The sequence below is a fragment of the Amblyomma mixtum genome, chromosome 5, assembly GCF_055824585.1.
Source record: "Amblyomma mixtum isolate Tamu chromosome 5, ASM5582458v1, whole genome shotgun sequence".
NCBI classification, from domain to species: Eukaryota; Metazoa; Arthropoda; class Arachnida; order Ixodida; family Ixodidae; genus Amblyomma; species Amblyomma mixtum.
Window position 1 is genome coordinate 189,387,297 of NC_143016.1, and position 21,517 is coordinate 189,408,813.

Sequence of the window (21,517 nt, forward strand, 5' to 3'; positions counted from 1 at the left end):
TTACCCACACTTCGCGCACTTTTACGTGGGAAGTTCCCAGACACCCTTAGAGCGTGTGGGGGCAGCGGTCTCGGACTCGAAGGAGATATGCCCTCGACTCAGCGTGGCAAACTCAGCGGAGTCCAGCTACCAAGTGACAAGAGGTTTTTGGACGTTCGGTGCCCAGCTTTCGCTGGTCGCAAGCGAGAGAATGGGTCGGAGCCAAAGGTTCACAAACAATAACAAAGTTTATACAGCAATTGAGACGATACAGAGGGTTTCACAATCACTATAACGCACACATACAAAGTGATTAACGGAACAATGCAACTCTTGCAAAGTTAAACTCGAGAGAGAATACAATACAAAGGCAATATTGCACCTAAAGTGCACTAACACAAGAGAGAGAGGTAAACAAACAAAACACAATTTGTTCACCGGGCACTGCGGCAGTCCGATGACCAGAGTTCCACGACGATGCCGTCCCGCAGACAGGCGAACGTTGCCTCGTTGGTCCGATGCTGGCCGAGTGGAGTTTTCCCGGGAGTCGGACGGGCGCGCTTCGATGAAGCTTAAACGGCGGTCCGGGCTGACTGGTAGCGGCCAACGCCCTTTTTATAGCCGCGCTTGCACGTCTGTTTGTTCTACGCGCCAGAGTAGGCGCGCATATACACGCAGCATCTCCCGTGCAGGTTCCCTTCCTTTCTCTCGGCGGCCGCGCGTCCTCATTGGTTAAAGTCAGGAGTCGTTTCGCGAAGGTTCCAGCGTGTTCTAGCGTGGCGCTGTCGGGGCGGCGTAGCCGACGTCCGAGTGCAGAGGAGGGGGGACATGTCTTAGCGCACGCAAGGTTTCCCCCTCTTCCCCGGTTAACAGCAGAAACAACTCGCATGTGCGAGAGAAATCTTCGGCGTGGATGATTCATTCCTTCGGCGCTCGCCGTGGCGGTGAGCGGTGGTGGAGGGGAAAGAGAGCCACGCGCCCAGCGGGGATTTTCCTTCTCTCCCGTTCGGCACGGCGAGATGCCGTGCGCGCGGCGGTTTTTCTTTCTTTGTTTCTAAAATGCGCCGAATTTTGTGACAGAGACCTCAGCACCAAGAAGTACACGGAAAAATTGAAACGTATTCAGAGGAAGGCAAAAGGTTTAGGTATCGGAAATATAGAAGATCAGTCTCTCCTTCCTTGCTTATGAAGCATACGATTCCAACTTTGCAAATGAGCATGAAAATAACGATTCCTTTTTCTTCATAACTTTTTGAGCAAAAGTACCATTTAACTCTTAAAGCAAGCTACTGCCAGGCGAGCAAGGTATACTGCGCAACACACAGTGAAGGAAAGTAACGAAATACGTCGATTGGTCTTGAATCGAACGACTCCCCAACAGAACTGGAATGTCGTTTTTTTTTTAAGAAAAACGCCTTGAGTTGCACGTTGTTCTCCATGCGTTTTTTTTTTTCTTCCTAAAATGCCTCGTTTATTTGCGGGCCATTTCCTTGTCTTGTTCCATCCTAGATTCAAGATGGCGGACGGTCATGTGATCAACCAACCACGCGTTCATGGCCGCCAGGCTGGCACAGGCAGCCCAGAATACCTGTCGTTCCGTACGGGGTGTCCCAGCTAACTTGGGCCAAGGTTTTGGAAAAACCTAAGCGTTCTTCAGAATTGAAATCGCGTGGCTGTTGTTAGGGTTTATCTAAAGTTACAGTACCATTGTTTCTGCTCCTACTACTTCAATAATAAGTAGATATGAATAAATTACCTTTTTAAATATAGCTTGAAATGTTCAGGCGTCAATAGGAAAGTTACGGAGCTCCACAAATATTGTCCAACCCAAGCACGTCCAACGACATAGACTTAGCGAGGCCGTTTTTATTCGGGAAAAACGAGGTCCCGCGGAGTTTGATAACTACCACGTAACAGTGCGCTCGGTGCGCTCGAATGGCGATTAGAACGGTCTCATTCGTGCTTTGTAAAAACCATCACTCCGCGCGTTTCGTGCTGCCCAAGACAAAGCTTCGCGTTGTGCTTGGTTCTAAGATAAGCGCCACTCGGTACGGGCGGCAGTTGAAAGAAAGCGCGGCTCCCGTTTTTCAGTGTAATTCACACGACGTTATCAAGATTTTATAATGCGCCTTTGCTTGTTGGGGTATTGCTCCCAAATTCGAACTCATGAGATTGTGATTGTTTTTCCGCATGCATTCTGCTAACGTGACGTGAGAGCGCAATTATCGCCGCAGAAACGGGAGCCGTGCTTCCTTTCAACTGCCGCCCAAACCCACTGGCGCTTTTGTTGGCAAACCACAACGCTCGGCTGCTGACCCGAAAGACGCGGGTTCGATCCCGGCCGCGGCGGTTGAATTTCTTTGGGGGAGAAATTCTAGAGGCCCGTGTACTGTGCGATGTCAGTGCACGTTAAAGAACCCCAGGTGGTCGAAATTTCCGGAGCCCTCCACTACGGCGTCTCTCATAGCCTTAGTCGCTTTGGGAGGTTAAACCCCATAAACTAAACTAAACCAAGCACAACGCTAAGCTTTGTCTTGGACAGCGCTAAAGGCGCGACGCGAGTGATGTTTTTTACAAAGCACGGATGAGAGCGCTGTAGTCGCTGCGCATTCGCATGCAGTATTCGCATTTAGTATGGATAAATAAATAAATCGGTGTACGACAGATTATTCTTCGTACAATTCGCTGCACATGTCAAGACTTGCGAGTGTCATTTCCTATAAAATACAGCGCGACAGCGGAGTCCCTGAAATGTGCTCGCGACAGCCCGCAGCACAACGTATACGCTGCCTAGCATCCTGCGTTTAGTACAGCGAGAATAAAAAAGCGCCCGTGCAGTTTGTTTCACATTTCTAATCCCATATTCGTGATGACACCTGAAGGTTAGCAAGGGGCAATGGCATTGTTATGAGAAATTAAACACCATCAGTCAATCGGATCTTTAGGTAATCCGGTACGAATATCGTCAGTTACAACGATTTCAATATAATTTTTCCCCTCGCTCGCGGGTTCGTAGGCTTGCTCTTCCTATTCGCAGTCGCTCGCTCTGGCAGTTTGCCGGTGCCACGCACTGCAGTAAGCAACAATCTTCCCTCGCACGTTCCCTAATGGCCCGATCACTCATCGACACTGCAGCGTTGTGCGTCCCTCAGCAACCGCATTGTCGCTGGTCGCGCCTACTGCATCTTTTACGGATGGAGCGTCATGCGTCGCCTGCTTTCCACTGGTGTCATCTGTGGACACAAAATGAATATTCTGTTGTGGACGTCCGCCTAAAGCCCGCCTGTCCCACCCTGGCCTGCTTCTCTAACACAAACGAGAAGCGCTAAACTGCTCGTTGCCCGATGAATCGACCGCTTGTTTCCCCTCCTCATAGCAGCTAGGCGGGTGTGCGCCACTAGTGGGATCTGCTGGCTGCTGCGCTGACTGCAGACGCTTCATCTTCTAAAGTGTTAGCAGAGTGGGCGTGCATTTTCTCAGCGTTGTACCCGCATCGTATCTCAGTTTATAGTCGCTTTTCGGAGCGCCTTCTTAATCAACAGCCGCATCACGTCGACTGCAGCGCTGTTGAAGTGGCCGCATTAACGGCTACGAAAGTGGCGGTGACAAGCTGTTTTCCTCGATTAATACGACATATTAACTCGGAAGCATTCCATGTTCTTCGTTACATATAAACTTCGAACGCTTTCTCTTGAAGAACTAACGTCGGCAGCCGCGGTGGCTCAGTGGTCATAGTGATTGGCTGGTGACCCGAAAGACACCGGTTCGATCCCGGCCGCGCCGATCGAATTTCTTCGGAGGCGATATGCTAGAGGCCCGTGTGCTGTGCGATGTCAGTGCACTTTAAAGAACCCCAGGTGGTCGATATTATCCGGAGCCTCCTCCACTATATATGGTGTCCCTTATAGCCTGTGTCGGTTTGGTGCTTTAAACCGCATGAACGAAACCTATTATGTTAAGAATTGTAAACAAAACGGTACACCTAGAAGCAAAGGGCAATCGCAAAAACGTCGGAGGAGATGCGTGCGAGTATACCGTAAACTGTAGGCTTGCGTCGTGGAGAAGGCCTTTCGCGGGCCGCCTCGATTAAAAGTCCCCGTAGCAGCTGAGCCCACATCTATCATCACTTTTGGTCACTGAGTGAAAAAGGGCGCGCGCACTTCGACAAGATTTTTTTGTGAAAGGCATTCTGGAAACAGTATACGACGAAAATCCCTTACGTTTTCTTGCAGTGACAGGACGCGCGGACTCAGTAGACAGTTATAGCATATCGTTACCGTGATTACGTTTTACCGTTTACCGTGCTCGGCTAGCGACATCTGCGCATTGCGCCTATTACCGTGCTAATTATAGCACTTTACGGAATCTTTTTTAGCGTTGCGGAGAGAGAGAACGTTCGCATGCAAACAAACATGGCGGCGCCATGCATGGCCGTTTCGGACCAAATACAGCATCGCCGCCACATTCTTCGGCGTCATTTCTCGCTTTAAATGAAAGCATTCGCTCTTAATTCGCATACTCGCAGTCATACGTCAAGGTTTAAATCACAACTAAGACATGTCGTTGAGATAATTTAGCGATTTTCGAGCCGTTAAGCCTAACTAGCCACATACGTTGCCAAAGTAGCAACGACAACAGTGTAGTTTTTGTACCAGCTTTTACATTTTCCTCTATCTTCATAGTTTTCTTCCTTGAGAAACAAAAACATGCTGCCAAATTCACCAGTAAATTCAGAAAAAAAAGTTTCTCCAGTCCCGAGTTCCAGCGCTTTGACTTATTGTCACCAGATGGCGCCACTATGTTTACATCCAAAGAAACGACGCTTGCGGCAAACAGACGGCGTTGTAGCTGCGTTTTTTACAGCGTTCGCAACGCAGCAAGCATAGTGTACGCAAGCTTAGTGCGTTCTGTGTAGTAAACTTGTCTACTGGTCGGGGTATTTTAAAAGCCACTGAGCTGGCCGTTAGCAGAAAATTAGTGTACACGTCTTTATGTCCAGAGAAAAAGATGATTAAAGAGCATGTAGCATTTCACTGCAAAGAAATGCTTGCAACGCATGCGTATTTTTGTTTGTGAATAATGCTAGGGCATCTGCCATCATCCTCATTCGTTTCTGCCTTACGGTAACTTCTTACGGGAGAGACGGTATGCTAAAAAGTCTTCTAGCGTGCTCAGCGATAACCTGAAAGTCCGGCGTCCGGTAACACGGTAAACTGTAACGTAATCAGGTAACGATACACTATAACGATAACACTATAACACTGAAGCCGTCAACGCCTCAATTGTGGGGTGAGGGTCGTCGTTCACGTTATCACACAAACATATCGCAGTGACGTGACATCACGTTACCGTGATGCGGCATTAAGTGGCCTTGACGTCAAGGGCATCGAGTAGCCTTCCGAGCACGCTTCGCACAAGCGTTCGTGGGCTCCTTTGCGGGTTCATGCCCCAGAACAAAACATTTTATGCGAAGCATATTAACGTAGGTTTCGGGCCTTCGCGCAACGCCCGGCGGTGGCCACCATTGACCTTGAAGTGAGATCACATGATGTGACGTCACGTGGTGACGTCACACCGGCTGCAGATGGGGCCTCAAATCGCGCCGTCGGACGTCGCCCGGCGGAGGCCTCCACGCTTCGGTTCGCGCCGTCGCGCGCGACGCGGCGGCGGCGCCACCATCGCTGCATCACGTGATATGTGACGTCACGCCAGGGATGAAGCGGCGCGCGCCCGCCGTCGCGTCAGTCTCTGTGCCCGCAACCGCGCCAGCGTTTTTGCGCCGGGCGTGTATGCGGTCAAGATGCCTCCAAATGCTCAGGACGTTAGTAATAAGAATCCAAAACGAAGGCTGCTTCGCATCCACTGGGCTTAACCTTGATAAGCCTCCAACTTTTTTGTTAATTTGTCAGCCAGGGCGCCGAAAATATCACTTGAGAGACCGCTGCCAGCGTTCCATAACTGTGTTGTCCATTTTCACCTACCTTGCTTGATTCAATATTTGCAAGTCATGCAGTTCAAACATAAGGATGATTTTGTGCACATATTTACGGCCGATACAAAGATACGACCGCACTAAAAAATATCGCAGTTTGCTATGACAGGGACGTTAAAATATGTGCTATGTAAAAAATTTCAGAATTTCAAAATAATACCAATTAGAGTGCCTCTTTTTAATGAGACTAAAATAGCTGTGACAAATTTAAGAGTCATCTTCAACTACAAATCACTGGAAAAATAGTACCGCTGCATTCTCAATATACTGATGGTATGTGTACCAAATTTCATTTTGATGCGGAGGAGGGGCGGAGGAGAGTCTGTGACGTCAGATCACGTGCATCGCTCGTCGCCGCACCGCAGCTGCGCTCGTTCCTCGCCGCTGCCTCCCTCGCCTAGAGCAACACCTGTGCCACTACCACCCTCCAGGAATATTGATACGTGACGGCAAGCGATGAAGACAGGACTGCATGACCGATGGCGATGATATGATTTAATGTCTGCGAGCCTAGCACGAGCACTCCTGCCCATGCCATTGCCCGCTTCGTGATTTTCTAGTCCGTCACATGGCTCGGGGCCACCGAGCGATCATCCCGATCACGCGAACTAGAAGAATGACATAGACGATGACAAGCAGGACTCGACGATGGGCGTGGCAGTACATATGAACAGAGAAGAGAAGATGAAGGGCTTGCCGTCACGATGAAAGAGATGATGAGCGGGTGAAGCCAGGTCCACGAAGACTGAGCAGCCACCGGTTTTTGGAATTCAATGTCGGGTCCCGTGGACACACCCAACGGCAGGGGCTGGGGTACTTGTTTCTCGTGTGAGGGTGGGTGGTCAATGGGTTCTGTGGTCAGTGGCGGCGGTCTCGGTTCAGTGGGGTCGTAGGTCGTTGGGTCTTCTAGGTTCTCATGTAGGTTCTCATGTGGGCGGTGAGTGGGGTCATAGGGCAGTTGCGGCGGTCGTGGTGTCGTCGTGTCTTCTGGTCGGGGCTTGCGGGCGGGGCGGTGAAGAGCGGCGGCGTCGGGGCATACCTGGCAGGCTGGGGAAGCGCCGGGAGGTGCGAAGCCGTGAGCACTCCACAGAAGATCTCGGTGGACAGCAGGCTCCTAAGCTCCGGGACCGGGATGTAGAAGGTACCCAGCACCTTACACCAAATGTTACGTGACGGCAAGCTATGAAGAGAGGACTGCATGACCGATGGCGATATGATATGATTTAATGTCTGCAAGCCTAACACGAGCGCTCCTGCCCATGCCACTGCCCGCTTCGTCGTCTTTAGTCCGTCACAATATATTTAGGTGTCGACACAGTGCCAGGAGGCGCGACCAGATCTTGTTCGCTGCTCCATGCGCTTCTCTCGAACGCGGACAGATGGCGCCACATGATGGGGTCTTGCCTATGTCGCCGCTGGGGCAGCGTAATTCAGGTGTTGCGCGATCGTTCTATGCCACGGCCGCGGCGTGTATGTGCGCTCTTTTAAGCTTGTTTTTTGTTTGTTTATTGGGGTTTAACGTCCCAAAGGGACAGAGGCTATGTGGGAGGCTGTAGTGAAGGGTTCCAGAGATTTCGAGTACGTAGGGCTTTTAACGTGCAGTGACATCGCACAGCGCACGGCCCTCTAGAATTTCACCTCCATCGAAATTCGACCGCGACGGCAAGGCACAGAAGGATTGAAACTGCTGTCGACACTGAATAATTTTCGGCGCCTTCGTGTTTTACTTGCTGCGACTGCATGGATGGGTGGAACAGCAGCGAAGGAAGGAAGGAAAAACTTTATTTTACTCTAGTCCTTTTTCCTGCGGTTTGGGAGCATCTTCAGAGACGTTTTCTCCTTTATTTTACCCCCAGGAGTCTTCTCTGTCGAAGTCGTCCGCCTCTAATCAGTGGTCGGTTGCCCTCAGTCCAGGGCTCCGCTGGCCACTGCCGCCCGTTGAGCTCGCTGTACCAGACCTTCTTGGTCTTCACAGCGGTCGCTGGACAGCAGAGTCTCCCACTGCTCCGCACTCGGGTTTTGTATTTTGGGGACCACGTCTATCTTTTGGCAGGCCCATGTGATGTGATAGAGAGTAGGTTTTCCGTCGCACCAGGGACATTTGTCCGCGTATATGGTAGGGTGCATTTTGTTTAGTATATGTAGGTTTGGGAAAGAGCCTGTTTGTAATTGTCTCCAAGTGACAGCTTCCTCTCTGCTGAGAGATTTGTGCGGTGGGGGATACCGCAATCTTCTGCCTCTGTAGTTTTGTAGTATGGCCGAGTAATCCCTGGGTGCTGGCGCGAGTTCCGCGGGCTCATCGGATGCTCGGAAAGTAATGTATCCTCGAGCTGTCCTGTCGGCCTCTTGGTTCCCTGCCACCCCCGTGTGCCCCGGTACCCACACAATTTTGTGTGGGATCTTGTCGCTTTGTTCTTCCTGGTTTTTAATTCTGTCGCTCGCTGCGAGGAGTATACGGAGCGCGTGACGACCTATCCTGCCATTCATGTAATTTCGGCAGGCTGTTTGAGAGTCGGTGAGTATTGTTAGCGACCGCCCGGTTCTATAGCCCTCCGCCACCGCTAGAGCAACGGCTACTTCCTCGGACTCTGCAGCTGTGCAGCCTCGGAGAGACGCAGCGAAGACGCCTCCTTGTGATCCTTCCGAGCTCGTTATTGAAATGCGTTTAATGGATTTTTTTTATTTATCCGCTCGAACGGATATAAAAAGGTTGTACGCAACGCGCATGCCTCCTGCATCGGTTTTTCCAGCCAGCGTCCGCTTCGGCGGACGCGGTTGTTGCTGCGACGCGCGTCTTTTCTTTTCTTTTTCTCTTTCCTCTGATCTGTTAACTCTCCTCGCTCTGCACGTGGCAGCGGTGGTGGCTCGGCTGGAGCCAGTTGGCAGGCCCGTGCAATTTCCTTTTCATCCTTCTCTCAGTCCCGACAACAACAACAACATGCATCCACATTTGGGCCAAAGAGCCTACGCGTACATTCAGACATTGCCTGAGCAGTGTAATGCGTCGACGCTGTGAGATGATGCCCGCCGTGTAGAGAACATGGTTATCTTCGCCCAACTGGGGTTCTTTAATGTGCACAGAAACCTCAAGGGCATTTCCGCTTTTCGCCTGCTTCAGAAATATTGCCTCCGCAGCCAGGAACAGAACCCGCGCGCTTGTGCTGCGTTGCGGAACGCCTTCGCTGCTATACGAACGAGCACAGGGACCGAAAGGAAACCAAGCCGTGAATTTGCGATTTTATGGCTAGTGCAGTTCTCTTTTAGCTACGCGACGCAAAAATGGTTAGTGGAAGTTCCCGTGTCATTCCTCCTGCCAAGCTCATCTTTTCTGCCAACGCCGAAGATGCTGAGCAGTTGTCTCCCTCAAGGAAAGAACAAGGAAAGAACGTCACAGACGCTAAACCGTAACGATAGAAATCTATCCCCGATCTACACGCGCTGCTTACGTCACACCATGAAGCATTTAAAATGAACCCTCACTTCATTCTCCCTCTCACTGTGAACAAGGCTCCCGTAGCGGAGCAGAAACGTCTCTTTTTGTTTTTTGTTTGTGTCTAACGATTGGTCGGCGCTTGTTATTTCCCGCCATGAATTTTCGCGACCAGACGGGTTTCCGTCGAACCCTGGATTTCAAGGAAAGAACTGGCGTGCACGCTCAGAGGTAAAATACTTACGCGTCTCTAATGTGGGATTGGTGGATTTCAGTTCAGAATAATTGTAGTTGCCATTGCAAAGCGACTGGTTGACCTCAATAACGTTGGGCCACGAAATTCTCCATCGAGCGTTCTAGGGTCCTGCAAATTACGCAGCTGCATATTTGGCATAAATGTTATATATGTAAAGAGGAAAACGCTTAGCAGACGGAGCAACAGAACCGATGCGCGGCGCGAGGCGAGAAGAAGACGATCGGCAGCTGAAGCAGCAGAAGTTCCCGCAGCTCGCTGGGGAACGATCGGTTGAGTTTCGGGTGGTTGGTTGAGGTTTTGTTTTTCTCCCTGAGCCTTTGTCCTTGTCGTTTTGTGGGCATCAAGCACACGGTGAGGCCGTAAGCCCGGGGTATGTCTACCCAGTCTCCCGGCCAGGGGAGCTCCTCCTGGTCGGCATCCCTTTCCCCTGATGTCTTGCCCTTGGAGGCTTTTTTGCGCAGTGGCGTCGGCAGCATCCCGGTTGCGCTGGTGCCTAAGGATGGTGGCGCCATCAAGATGACTAATCCTGGAATTGTTCGGGCTGCGCTCCAGTCAGCCACTTCTCATTATGAAGCCATCAGTGAGGTCCGCCAGTTTGGACGCGGCGGTATTCTCTGCAGGTCCTCAGACCTTGCCTGCGTCAGAGATCTTCTAGCTACCTCGTCTTTCGCATCTCTCCGGGTAAGCTCTTTTATTCCGCCTCATCTGGCTTGCACGAAGGGCATTGTCCGAGGCGTCGACTCTTCGCTGTCTCCAGTTGAGACCCTTGATCTGCTGTCCGCCGCAGGTGTTGTTGCTGTGCACCGCTGTAACCGTGATGTTGGCAACATGCGGGTGCCCACTGAGTCGGTAATTGCCACCTTTGCCGGCACGTCTTGCCCCAGTGAAATAAAGGCCTGGCCTCTAATTTTTCGAGTTGACCAGTTGTCGTCTAGGCCTCTACAGTGCTCCAACTGCTGGCGCTATGGCCATAGCGCCGGCGGTTGTAAATCTACCTTGCGCTGCTGTCACTGTGGAGAGGATCACGCTACGAGCACTTGCTCTGAGCACAACGAGAAGTGCTGCCTTTGCGGTGGCTCCCATGCTGCTAATTCTTCCAACTGCCCCTCTCGTGCGCAGGAAATTCAGATCCTGGAGGTTATAGACCGGAAACGATGTTCGCGCCGAGAAGCTATACAGGAAATTAAGGAACGGGCCTACGGGTATGCAGGGGTGACCGCTCGTCAGGGCATGACTTTAGACTCAACGCTGACTCAGGCAATTGCGTCTGCTGTGGAAGCGTCCATGACAAAAATGGTAGAGAAAATTGCAGCAAGTGTTTCGGAATGCCTCACCAACGTCCTCGCTTCCCAGCTCACTAATGTTATGCAGACCAGTTTGGCTTCTCTATCGAATGTAATTACCCCTGCTCTTGTACGTTCTTCTCTATCTGCAACATCTCAGCCCCAGGAACAAACTTCTGCACCCAACACTGTTCTAACCTCGGGTACTTCCAGCGACGCTGGAGTTATCTCTGATTCCGAGATGATGGAGGCTGACGTGCGGGTCCTAAAGCGTAGCGGGTCCCCGATATCTCCTTCATCTTCTTCTCGTTCACAATCCAAATCACAGAAGAAGCAGCTTGGCAATATGCCGAAGGACACCATTTTAGAGCAGGCAGTTGCTGCTGCTCTGCTTTCGAAACCATAGCGTCGTTGCGAGTTTTACAGTGGAACTGTCGCTCTATTCTTACAGCTAAAACAGATTTACACTGTATTTCTTCCCAGCTTAATCCGGATATCATTATTCTTCAAGAAACGTGGCTTTCAGCCGACAAACATTTTCACTTTAAAAATTATCGTTCATTTCGTCTAGATCGCCAGTCACGAGGAGGGGGTTTGCTTACGTTAGTTTCTTCAAAACTTTGCCACAAGGCTAAGGTATCTTTTCAGCTAATGTCCCCTGACTGTGAGATTTTGGCATTAGACTTTCTTCTTCCTGGGTGCTCCCCATTTTCCTTAGTAAATGTTTATTTCCCCTATGGAGTCCAGGATACTAGACCTCTAGATTCGCTTCTCGCTAGCTGTGGAAACCCACTTCTCTTGGCTGGCGATTTCAATTCACACCATGTGTCTTGGGGCTTCCGCACAAATCTATGTGGGAAGCGCCTTTGGGACTGGGTTTCTGATAACAGCCTTACGTGTTCAAATTCTGGATCAGCCACTTACCTTTGCGCTCAGTCTAAATCTGTTTTAGATCTTACATTCACCAGTCCTGGAATTGGCATAATGAATTGGTCGACTGTTGATTGCGGCTCCTCAAGTGACCATATACCGGTTCGTTTTGATATCTTATGTCGTGTAACTCCTGCGGCTCGTCCGTTGCGGACGCATGTAAATTATGACAAATTTGAGACGATGTTGCGCTCTGCCCTCGCGTCAGTTTCTAACATCGCCGAAGATCACCAGTCAACAAGCATATGCCTGGCTTTAGAGGATTGCCGGAAAAAGTCGGAGTTCCTGGTGCGGCCCTCAAATGGGAATTCCTCTAATCATTGGTGGAACGCGGACTGTACGAGGGATTACAGGCGGAGGAAGGCAGCATGGAAAAAGCTTCTTTATAACCAATGCCCAAATAACTGGAAAGATTATAAATTCATAGCAGCCACCTTTAAACGCACAGTTTCTCGTGCGAAAGAGAAATATGACTCTGAACATTTTGATTTTCTTTCAAAGTCAGGCAACCGACGGGCATTATTTGGCTTTTTACGGTCCAGGAAACAGGTCCTGCCTTCTCGTGATTTACAGTCATTAGTTATGTCTCCAAAGGAAGCTATCGAGGTGGTTGAATCAATTGCCGCGGGCTTGCATAAGCGGTTCTCGTCTCTATTTCCTTTGCGTCCCATGTTGTTTGCGCACAGGACGCCAGATAATTATTTCACTAAAGTCACTCTTTCGGAGCTTTCTCAAGTTGTTCAAAGATTACCAGCTTCTGCTCCCGGTCCTGATGGTGTTACTTCAAAGATGCTCAAGATTTTATTTGAGGCGTCTCCGAACTCTTTGTTACACCTGGTCAACTATTCTATCAAACTCGCTTGGATCCCTTCTGAGTGGAAGCTGGCCAAGGTGATCCCTTTACTTAAAAACCAGGGCGGAGGCTATGAATTGGAAAATATTAGGCCTATTTCTCTAACATCAAACGTGGTAAAATTAATAGAAAGGGTGTTACTTATGCGGGTTTCTGCCTTTGTGGACCGCAGAACTATTCTCAGCCCGTGTCAACTCGGTTTCCGGCCGCGATGTTCGATATGGCATGCACATGTAGATCTTGAGAGTCGTATTCTTCTAGCTCGTCGTCAACGCCTGTATGCTGCTTTGGTTACGCTCGACGTCTCTAAAGCTTATGACAGTGTAGAGCATTCCATCCTAATACACAGGTTACAGTCCCTCCAGTTTCCGGAATATTTAGTTGCTTGGATATCTGCGTTTCTCTATAACAGGGAATTCTTCTGCGTCCATAATGGGGTAAAATCAGAGAGGTACAAACAGACGAGAGGTGTTCCGCAGGGAGCTGTCCTTTCGCCTGTGCTGTTCAATATTCTCATGAGCTCCATTCCTCTCCACCACCATGTTCGCACTTACGTCTATGCGGACGACATAGCATTTTTTGCGGCTGCGCCTGATATACATTCCCTCTATGATCAGTTGCAATCATATTTGAGTTCTCTTGAGCTCTGGTTGAGCAGTTTACACCTCTCATTAAATGTTAACAAGTGTGCTGTCCTTGTTTTTCCTCTACAGGATCCTGTCGTGCTCTCTCTTTCATGCAAATTTCAACCAATTCCTCAAGTTCAATCCCTAAAATACCTGGGCGTCATTTATGACGACAAACTCACCTGGCGGCCTCACATTGACCATGTTGCTGTAAAAGGGACTCGTGCCGCAGGCATGTTACGGAGGTTATGTAGTCACAGGTACGGCATGCGCAGGGATACGCTCCTAATGATTTACGTATTGTATGTTAGGCCAATTTTAGAATTTGGCTCTGTGTTGTTTTCAGGCTCGGCTTCATACAAACTTCGTCCTCTCATCCTTTTGGAGAGGGAGGTGCTTCGGATGTGCCTTGGCGTCCCCAAATTCGTGGCTACCAATGTGCTGTACCTTGAGGCCCGCATTCCTCCTCTGTTAACCCGATTTCACTTTCTAACTGTGCAGACTTTCCTCAAAATTTTTGAATCCCATTTTCACCGTTCGCAAAGCATTTTCTGTTGCCAGCCGACCTCCTTTTTTGGTGTCCACTGGCCTCGTTTTCATACCCCACAGGTTGTGTTCGTGCAAAGGCTGCTTGAGCCTTTAAACGTGCAGATTTACAACATCCTTCCAGCATTAAGCAGTGGGTCCTCTGTCCACATTGTTTTCGACAACATTTTTCCTCAAAACGCGAAACTTTTACCACCCCGTATTTTAAATGGTCTATTAGAGGATCATTTAAGGTCCCTACCTTCAAAAATTGCAATAGCAACCGATGCCTCTCAGTGCAACGAAAAGGCAGGGGTGGGAATTTACTGTCCGAGTTTAGACTGGTCCTTTTCGCTGCGCCTTCCGGATTACACCCCTATTTTTCAAGCTGAGTTTCTGGCAGTAGTTCTTGCTCTGCGCAAGCTTGATCCTTCTATTTCTGCAGTGGCAGTCATTACCGATTCTTTATCTTTGTGTTCATCCCTCGCGTCGCATGTTGACTGTCCCACTTTAAGCACTTTTTTATCGCTTCTTCCTTCGCATTTGAGCCTTGTTCACTTGATATGGGTACCCGGCCACAGCAGCGTAACTGTCAATGAGATCGCGGATAACCTTGCAAAGGCTTCCCTAGGCGGCCCTGTGTTGCCCATCATCCCGGCTACAGCGTATATCACAGCATCTAGGTTCCGGCGTCGAGCGTTATTAAGCGTGCAAGACACAACACTTTTAACATCGGTGGAATATCAGCATCTGAAATATTCATGGAGCAGGAAAATTTGTCCATCTCGGCAGCTAGAAGTATCTCTGACGAGGTTGCGCTGCCGCATCCCCCCTCTAAATTTCTATCTGCACAGATCTGGTTTGGCGCTATCTCCCCTCTGTGCATTTTGCCGTGAGCCTGAATCTATCGATCATTTTTGGCTCCATTGTCGTCGTTTCACCTCTTTGAGAAGAAGACTGCTGGAGTTGCCCTTACAGCAACTTGGCCTCAGTTTGAGCAGCCCACACTTGCTATCATTTGGTGCCATCACACTTGGGTTCAGCCACAGGTCTGTTTGTGATGCTGTTCAAAATTTCTTGCTGGAATCTCATCGACTACCTTGCTAACGCTTTCAGTATTTTCTTTTTATGCTTCATTTTTTTTTCTTCGAATTATTCTCTTTTCTCTCTTTCTCTCTCTCTCCAATCCAATCTCCTTTATATATATATATATATATATATATATATATATATATATATATATATATATATATATATATATATATATATATATATATATATATATATATTATGATTATTATTATTCTTATTATTTGTTTTCAGTTTTGTTGATTTTTTTTTTCCATCCTCTCCGTGCCCTTTTTGTGGTAGACTCCCCCGGTGTTCCTCTCCCGTGTGCTTTCCTTTTGCCTTTACTACGTACAGGTGAATACCAACCTTTTCCACCCGATTCTTGGCCGATCCCCCGGAGTGGGTATGTGCCATTCTGTCGTAGGCTACAACAACAACAAGAACCGACGTGCGGCAAAAGCATCAACTGTTCCGGGACCGGACCTGCCCTTGCCCGCTCTAACCGGCTTTTAAAACCAGTCATCTCTTGCCAATAAAGGCCGCTACATCTTGGTGGAGGCTGCGGGATTCCGTCCTGGAGCTACGTAACCGTACCATCACTACCCCCATGCCTGCCAACGCCAACCAGCCAGCCAGCTCCTCGCCGGCACCCATTGTTTGCCATGGTGCGCTCCGCCAGCGCGACCCTGCCGTCTTCAGCGGCACGGACGATCACGACGTGGAGGATTGGTTGTCCTCTTACGACAGGGTGAGCGCTCATAACCGTTGGGACGACACTATGAAACTCACCAACGTCATCTTCTACCTAACCGGCGTCGCCCACCTTTGGTTTCAAAACCATGAATCGGACTTCACCACCTGGACCGAATTTAAAACCAGCTTCACCGACATCTTCGGCCGTCCGGCAGTACGCAAACTTCGCGCCGAGCAGCGGCTTCGCGTTCGCGCACAGCAGAGTGGTGAATCATACACCAGCTACATAGAAGATGTCGTCAACCTCTGCAAGCGCGTCAATGCGTCCATGGCGGAGGCCGAAAAAGTTAAACACGTCCTGAAAGGAATCGAAGACGACGCTTTCAATATGCTTGTGGGCAAAAACGTCACATCTGTCACCGATATATTCGACCACTGCCAAAGCTACGACGAGCTCCGCCGACAGCGCGTTTTCACTCGGCAGCCCTCTGCACAGACCGACACAGTAACTAGCCTGAGCATGACGACAGAGGACAGCTCGCTACTGCTCCAGATCAAGCAGTTTGTCCGTGAGGAGGTTGCGCGGCAGCTTTCGCTTCTTCCTACCGTTCGGAGTCCATCTAACCTAACTCCGACACTCTAGCACGTGATCCGGGAGCAAGTGTCCGAGGCCCTGCCGCCGGTTTCCTCCCAGTCTCCCGTCGCTGCGCCACTAACCTACGCCGAAGCAGTCAGGCGTACCCGCCCAGACACATTCGTGTCGTACCAACATCCACCGCAGTCGACCCCATTTCGTCCTGCCCGGCCACCACCGCAACGTTTCCGTCCATGGCGCACACCAGACAACCTACCCATTTGTTATGCCTGCGGCATTCCTGGCCACGTGATGCGTCACTGCCGCCGCCAAGTTTCGTCCCCTACTGCGCATACCGACTTTCGAGGTTACGCCCACGCCCCTCCCCAGCCTTTTCACCGCACTTCGCCTTCTGAGACCACTGGTTCCTCCGATTACCGCCCCTCTATTCGCCGCCGTTCTCCATCTCCGCGTCGCCTTGCCCCTGTCAAATCCATTCCTGTGCCCCTCTAATCTTCTTCGCGGTGAATGCCTGGGACGTGTCCAGCCTTTCGCCTCCATCGTCGCCTGGGACCCTTATGAGGATGACCCCTGCCGCATGCAAGTGTCTTCACTTACTTCTTCCCCACCGTCTCCTGATCCCGCTCCCGAAGCCGTCTTTGAGCGCCCAATTGACGCGAATCTTTCGCCACCGCAGAAGACCCAGCTTGCGGCCCTGCTAAATAAGTTTCGGTCATCGTTTGACTTCTCCAACCACCGTTTGGGCCGCACCTCAGCTGTTACCCATCGGATCGACACTGGCGCTCATACGCCGTTGCGCCAACGCCCATATCGCGTCTCGGCCACCGAACGCCAAGTTATCGACGCCCAGGTAAATGACATGCTACAGAGGGGCGTCATACAACCATCGCACAGTCCTTGGGCTTCCCCCGTCGTCCTTGTCACCAAAAAAGATGGCTCTATCCGCTTTTGCGTTGACTACCGGCGCCTGAACAAAATTACCCGCAAAGACGTCTACCCGCTGCCCCGCATTGATGACGCACATGACTGCTTGCAGGGAGCTGAATTCTTTTCTTCTTTATATCTACGTTCGGGTTATTGGCAAGTCCCGATGGCCGACGCTGACCGTTCCAAGACAGCCTTTGTGACGCCTGACGGGCTCTATGAATTCAACGTCATGCCCTTCGGACTATGCAATGCCCCTGCCACTTTTGAGCGGATGATGGACACGATACTGCGCGGCCTGAAATTGAAAACATGCTTATGTTACTTGGACGATATCATTGTTTTCTCCCCAGATTTCCAGACGCACCTCGTTCGCCTGGAGCAAGTTTTGGGATGCCTCGCGGCAGCCGGGCTTCAACTCAATTTAAAGAAATGTCGCTTCGCTGCTCGTCAGTTGACGATTTTGGGCCACGTCGTGTCGAAACAGGGTGTCCTTCCTGACCCAGCAAAGCTTCGTGCTGTCTCTGAGTTTCCGAAGCCCTCTACGATGAAGAAACTTCGCAGTTTCATCGGCTTATGTTCTTACTTCCGGCGCTTTATCCGAAATTTCGCTTGTATCATCGCACCTCTGACTGCCCTTCTTCGTGGCAGTAGCGACCTATAAAGCTGGAGAGTCCTGCCTGTGACGACGCGTTCATCACGTTGCGCCGTCTACTTACCTCTCCGCCCATACTGCGCCACTTTGACCCTGCTTCTCCAACTGAAATCCACACAGATGCCAGTGGCGTTGGCATCGGTGCTGTTCTTGCTCAACGCAAACCGGGGTATGCGGAGTATGTTGTTGCGTACGCGAGCCGCACCCTGACGAAGCCAGCGCAAAACTACTCAGTAACTGAAAAAGAGTGCTTGGCGATTGTTTGGGCGATCGGGAAATTTCGGCCTTACGTGTACGGCCGGCCTTTCGCGGTCGTCACGGACCACCATTCCCTATGCTGGCTGTCCTCCCTAAAAGACCCAAATGGCCGCCTCGCCCTATGGGCCTTACGCCTTCAAGAGTACGATATTCGTGTGATATATCGCTCTGGCCGGAAGCATAACGACGCCGACGCTCTCTCTCGTTCACCTCTAGCCAATGAACGTGCCTCTCCTCCCGCCATCGACTGCGCCTCCTTGTCATTGGACGATATGCCCAACGAGCAGTCTAAGGACCATTGGATCACTTCTCTTGTACGTTATCTTTCAGACCGTTCTGTCGTGCCGGTACCGCGCGCAATCCGCCGTCAGGCTGCCCACTTCACTATTCATGATGGGATTTTGTACCGCCGAAATTGCCTATCTGATGGGCGCAAATGGCTCCTAGTGATCCCTGGACATTTACGCTCAGAAATATGCGCAGCCTTTCATAGCGACCCGCAAGCTGGTCACGGCGCTGCTTTTAAGACCTACAACCGCCTTCGCCTCCGCTATTACTGGCGCGGCATGTACAACTACGTACGAAAATTCGTCCGTTCCTGCCCCGATTGCCAGCGCCGCAAGCTCGGTCATCACCATTCGACCGGCCCTATGCAGGCTTTGCCTTGCCCATCCAGGCCATTTGACCGAGTTGGCATTGACCTGTATGGACCACTTCCCTACACTGCTGCAGGAAACCGCTGGGTCATCGTCACTGTAGTCCACCTGACACTGTACGCCGAAACAGCCGCCCTCCCAGCTGCTACGGCGCGGGATGTTGCAGCCTTCCTCTTGCACCATTTCATACTTCGGCACGGAGCCCCGCGTGAACTGTTGAGCGACCGTGGGCGGGTGTTTCTGTCAGACGTAGTTTCATCTCTTCTGCAGCAATGCAACATTACTCGCCGCACCAATACTGCCTATCATCCCCAGACGAACGGCTTGACAGAACGTTTCAATCGAACATTAGGCGACATGTTGTCAATGTACGCCGCGGCAGACCATTCTAACTGGGACGTCGTCCTCCCCTTCGTCACATATGCCTACAACACCGCTACGCAGAGCACTACTGGTTTCTCACCATTCTTCCTTCTATACGGCCGTGAACCATCCTCGCCGCTCGACACTATTCTTCCGTACCATCCTGATTCGTCGGAATCCACAACCGTATCTGAAGCCTCCAGACACGCTGAAGAGTGCCGCCAGCTCGCTCGGTCATTCACGTCTGACGACCAAGGGCGCCAGAAATACCGTTTCGACCACTCCCATGGCACAGACACTTTTCAGCCGCAATCCCTTGTTTGGCTCCGTGTGCCTTCTGCTGCACCAGGTCTCTCTACCAAGTTGCTGCCAAACTACCACGGACCCTACCGTGTCCTTGAGCGCACTTCTCCCGTCACTTACATCCTTGAGCCCGTGACGCCATCACCCGATCTCCGACGACGTGGGCGCGAGACCGTTCACGTTTCGCGTTTGAAGCCGTATTACGACCCCTGCGTCCTGTTGACTCCCTAATCGCCAGGATGGCTCTTTTTCCCCCGGGGGCAAATGTAAAGAGGAAGACGCTTAGCAGACGGAGCAACAGAACCGATGCGCGGTGCGAGGCGAGAAGAAGACGATCGGCAGCTGAAGCAGCAGAACCAACGCGCGGCAAAAGCATCAACTGTTCCGGGACCGGACCTGCCCTTGCCCGCTCTAACCGGCCTTAACAACCAGTCATCTCTTGCCAATAAAGGCCGCTACATATGCATGACTTACCATCTTTTTGGCACCAAAATGTACAGCGGGTGGAAACTGACAAGACCACCGAAATTAATTGCTCCGCTGCCATGGCGTGTACAGGGAGCGCTGAGCGCCACAAATGTTCAGCACCAGCACGACAAACCTTAGCACCATTAGCACCATGAATGCCGAAGAAGACGGAGCTTGCACTTAAGTGACGAGGTGCCTCCAAGTTTCATGGAGGAAGAAGGGCATGTTCCTTGATCAGCTGGCACGCATGAAGTACTCCAGCCACATGTGTGCAATTTCATTTGAGAGTTGCATGATGGATCGCGGTCGTTTTGTTTTTCAAAGGGCGTCCCCGAGGGCAGTGTGGCAGCGGCGGGTGCGGACCAATTCCATGGCTACTTGGCAAACGGGCCTGCAGACTGTAGTTTTCTTGGAGGCTTTGTTGAACTTGCCTGTTTTATCAGATATTTGTGACACTAGGGAAAAATACTCGGCACAGTATTCGCCAACAGCACCGGTTTCTTGGGTGCATTTAAAAGTGTCTCGCCAATGAACTGGGCTTAGTACGATTTTATAGCGTATGCTCGGAAAAGTGTTCGCGCAGGGGTGGTGGCTCGGTTGCAATATCCCATCCGCTATGGGGATTGTCTGGCGCTAAAGCTCTAGTAGAGCGGAGTCCGACGCAGCTTATAAAGGGACACTTGGTCCGGACAACTCTGGCAGCGCAGGGAGCGGTCGGGCACTAAGCATGATCGCGTCTAGTCAGCTTTTGGACCCGGCTGGACCCCTCAGGTATGCCACATCAAGCAACACATCACAGCCACTATGTGCATAGGCCGGGACGACCGCCCACGGCGTCGGCCTGCAACACCACGTGCGTTTGCACAACCATCACTGCGGCTGGTCCCATACAGCGACACCAAAGGCGAATTCTACCCAAATGTGTTCGTGCACGGTGACTACCACAACGTCGAAACCGAGGACTTAACGTCCACATCTTGCGATGCACTCTGGCAGCGCATAACACCGACAAACACAGCCTAAAACGACATAAAAAGCCATGCAAACCCCTGAGCCGCATTCGCCGCTCTGCAAGCGAATGGATAGATGGATAGATGGATAGATACATAGATACATAGATACATAGATACATAGATACATAGCTACATAGCTACATAGCTACATGGATACATGGATACATGGATACATGGATACATGGATAGATGGATAGATGGATAGATGGATACATGGATACATGGATAGATGGATGGATAGATATATAGATAGATAGATAATTAAGCAAACAAGGGAAGGGGAATGAGGGGCTCGTTATAAATATAAGAGAAGCCAACAGCCACAGAAACCAAGGAGCACAGGGGATTTTTTTAATTAATTTATTTTTTCTGGTGTTGATCAAGTAAAAATATTACTGAATATGTTGTCTCTTAAAGCTAATTAATTAGAAAAGCAGAAGAAAAAACAACCACATGCCGCCGGTGGGATCCGAACCCACGACCTCCGAATTACGCGTCCAGTGCTCTACCTCTGAGCTACGGCGACGGCTGTCAAACGTTCTGCATTCGGGGGTATTTATGCTTACAAATAACCTAACCTTGAGAGTGTTCCATCAGCGCCACCCACGTTCGTAAGCGGCGGACGTGGAACGTCCTGAGTTACC

The 21,517-nt window shown here is 50.7% G+C and overlaps 1 protein-coding gene across 1 annotated transcript; it reads left to right on the plus strand.

Annotated features, from left to right (window-relative positions):
- Positions 1-9,901: 9,901 nt before the first annotated feature.
- Positions 9,902-18,829, plus strand: LOC149345193 (uncharacterized). Its single transcript, XM_089547388.1, has 2 exons — positions 9,902-11,196; positions 18,803-18,829. Exons 1-2 carry the CDS (start codon positions 10,030-10,032, stop codon positions 18,827-18,829), a joined length of 1,194 nt encoding a protein of 397 aa, XP_089403514.1. The 5' UTR covers positions 9,902-10,029.
- Positions 18,830-21,517: the final 2,688 nt, after the last annotated feature.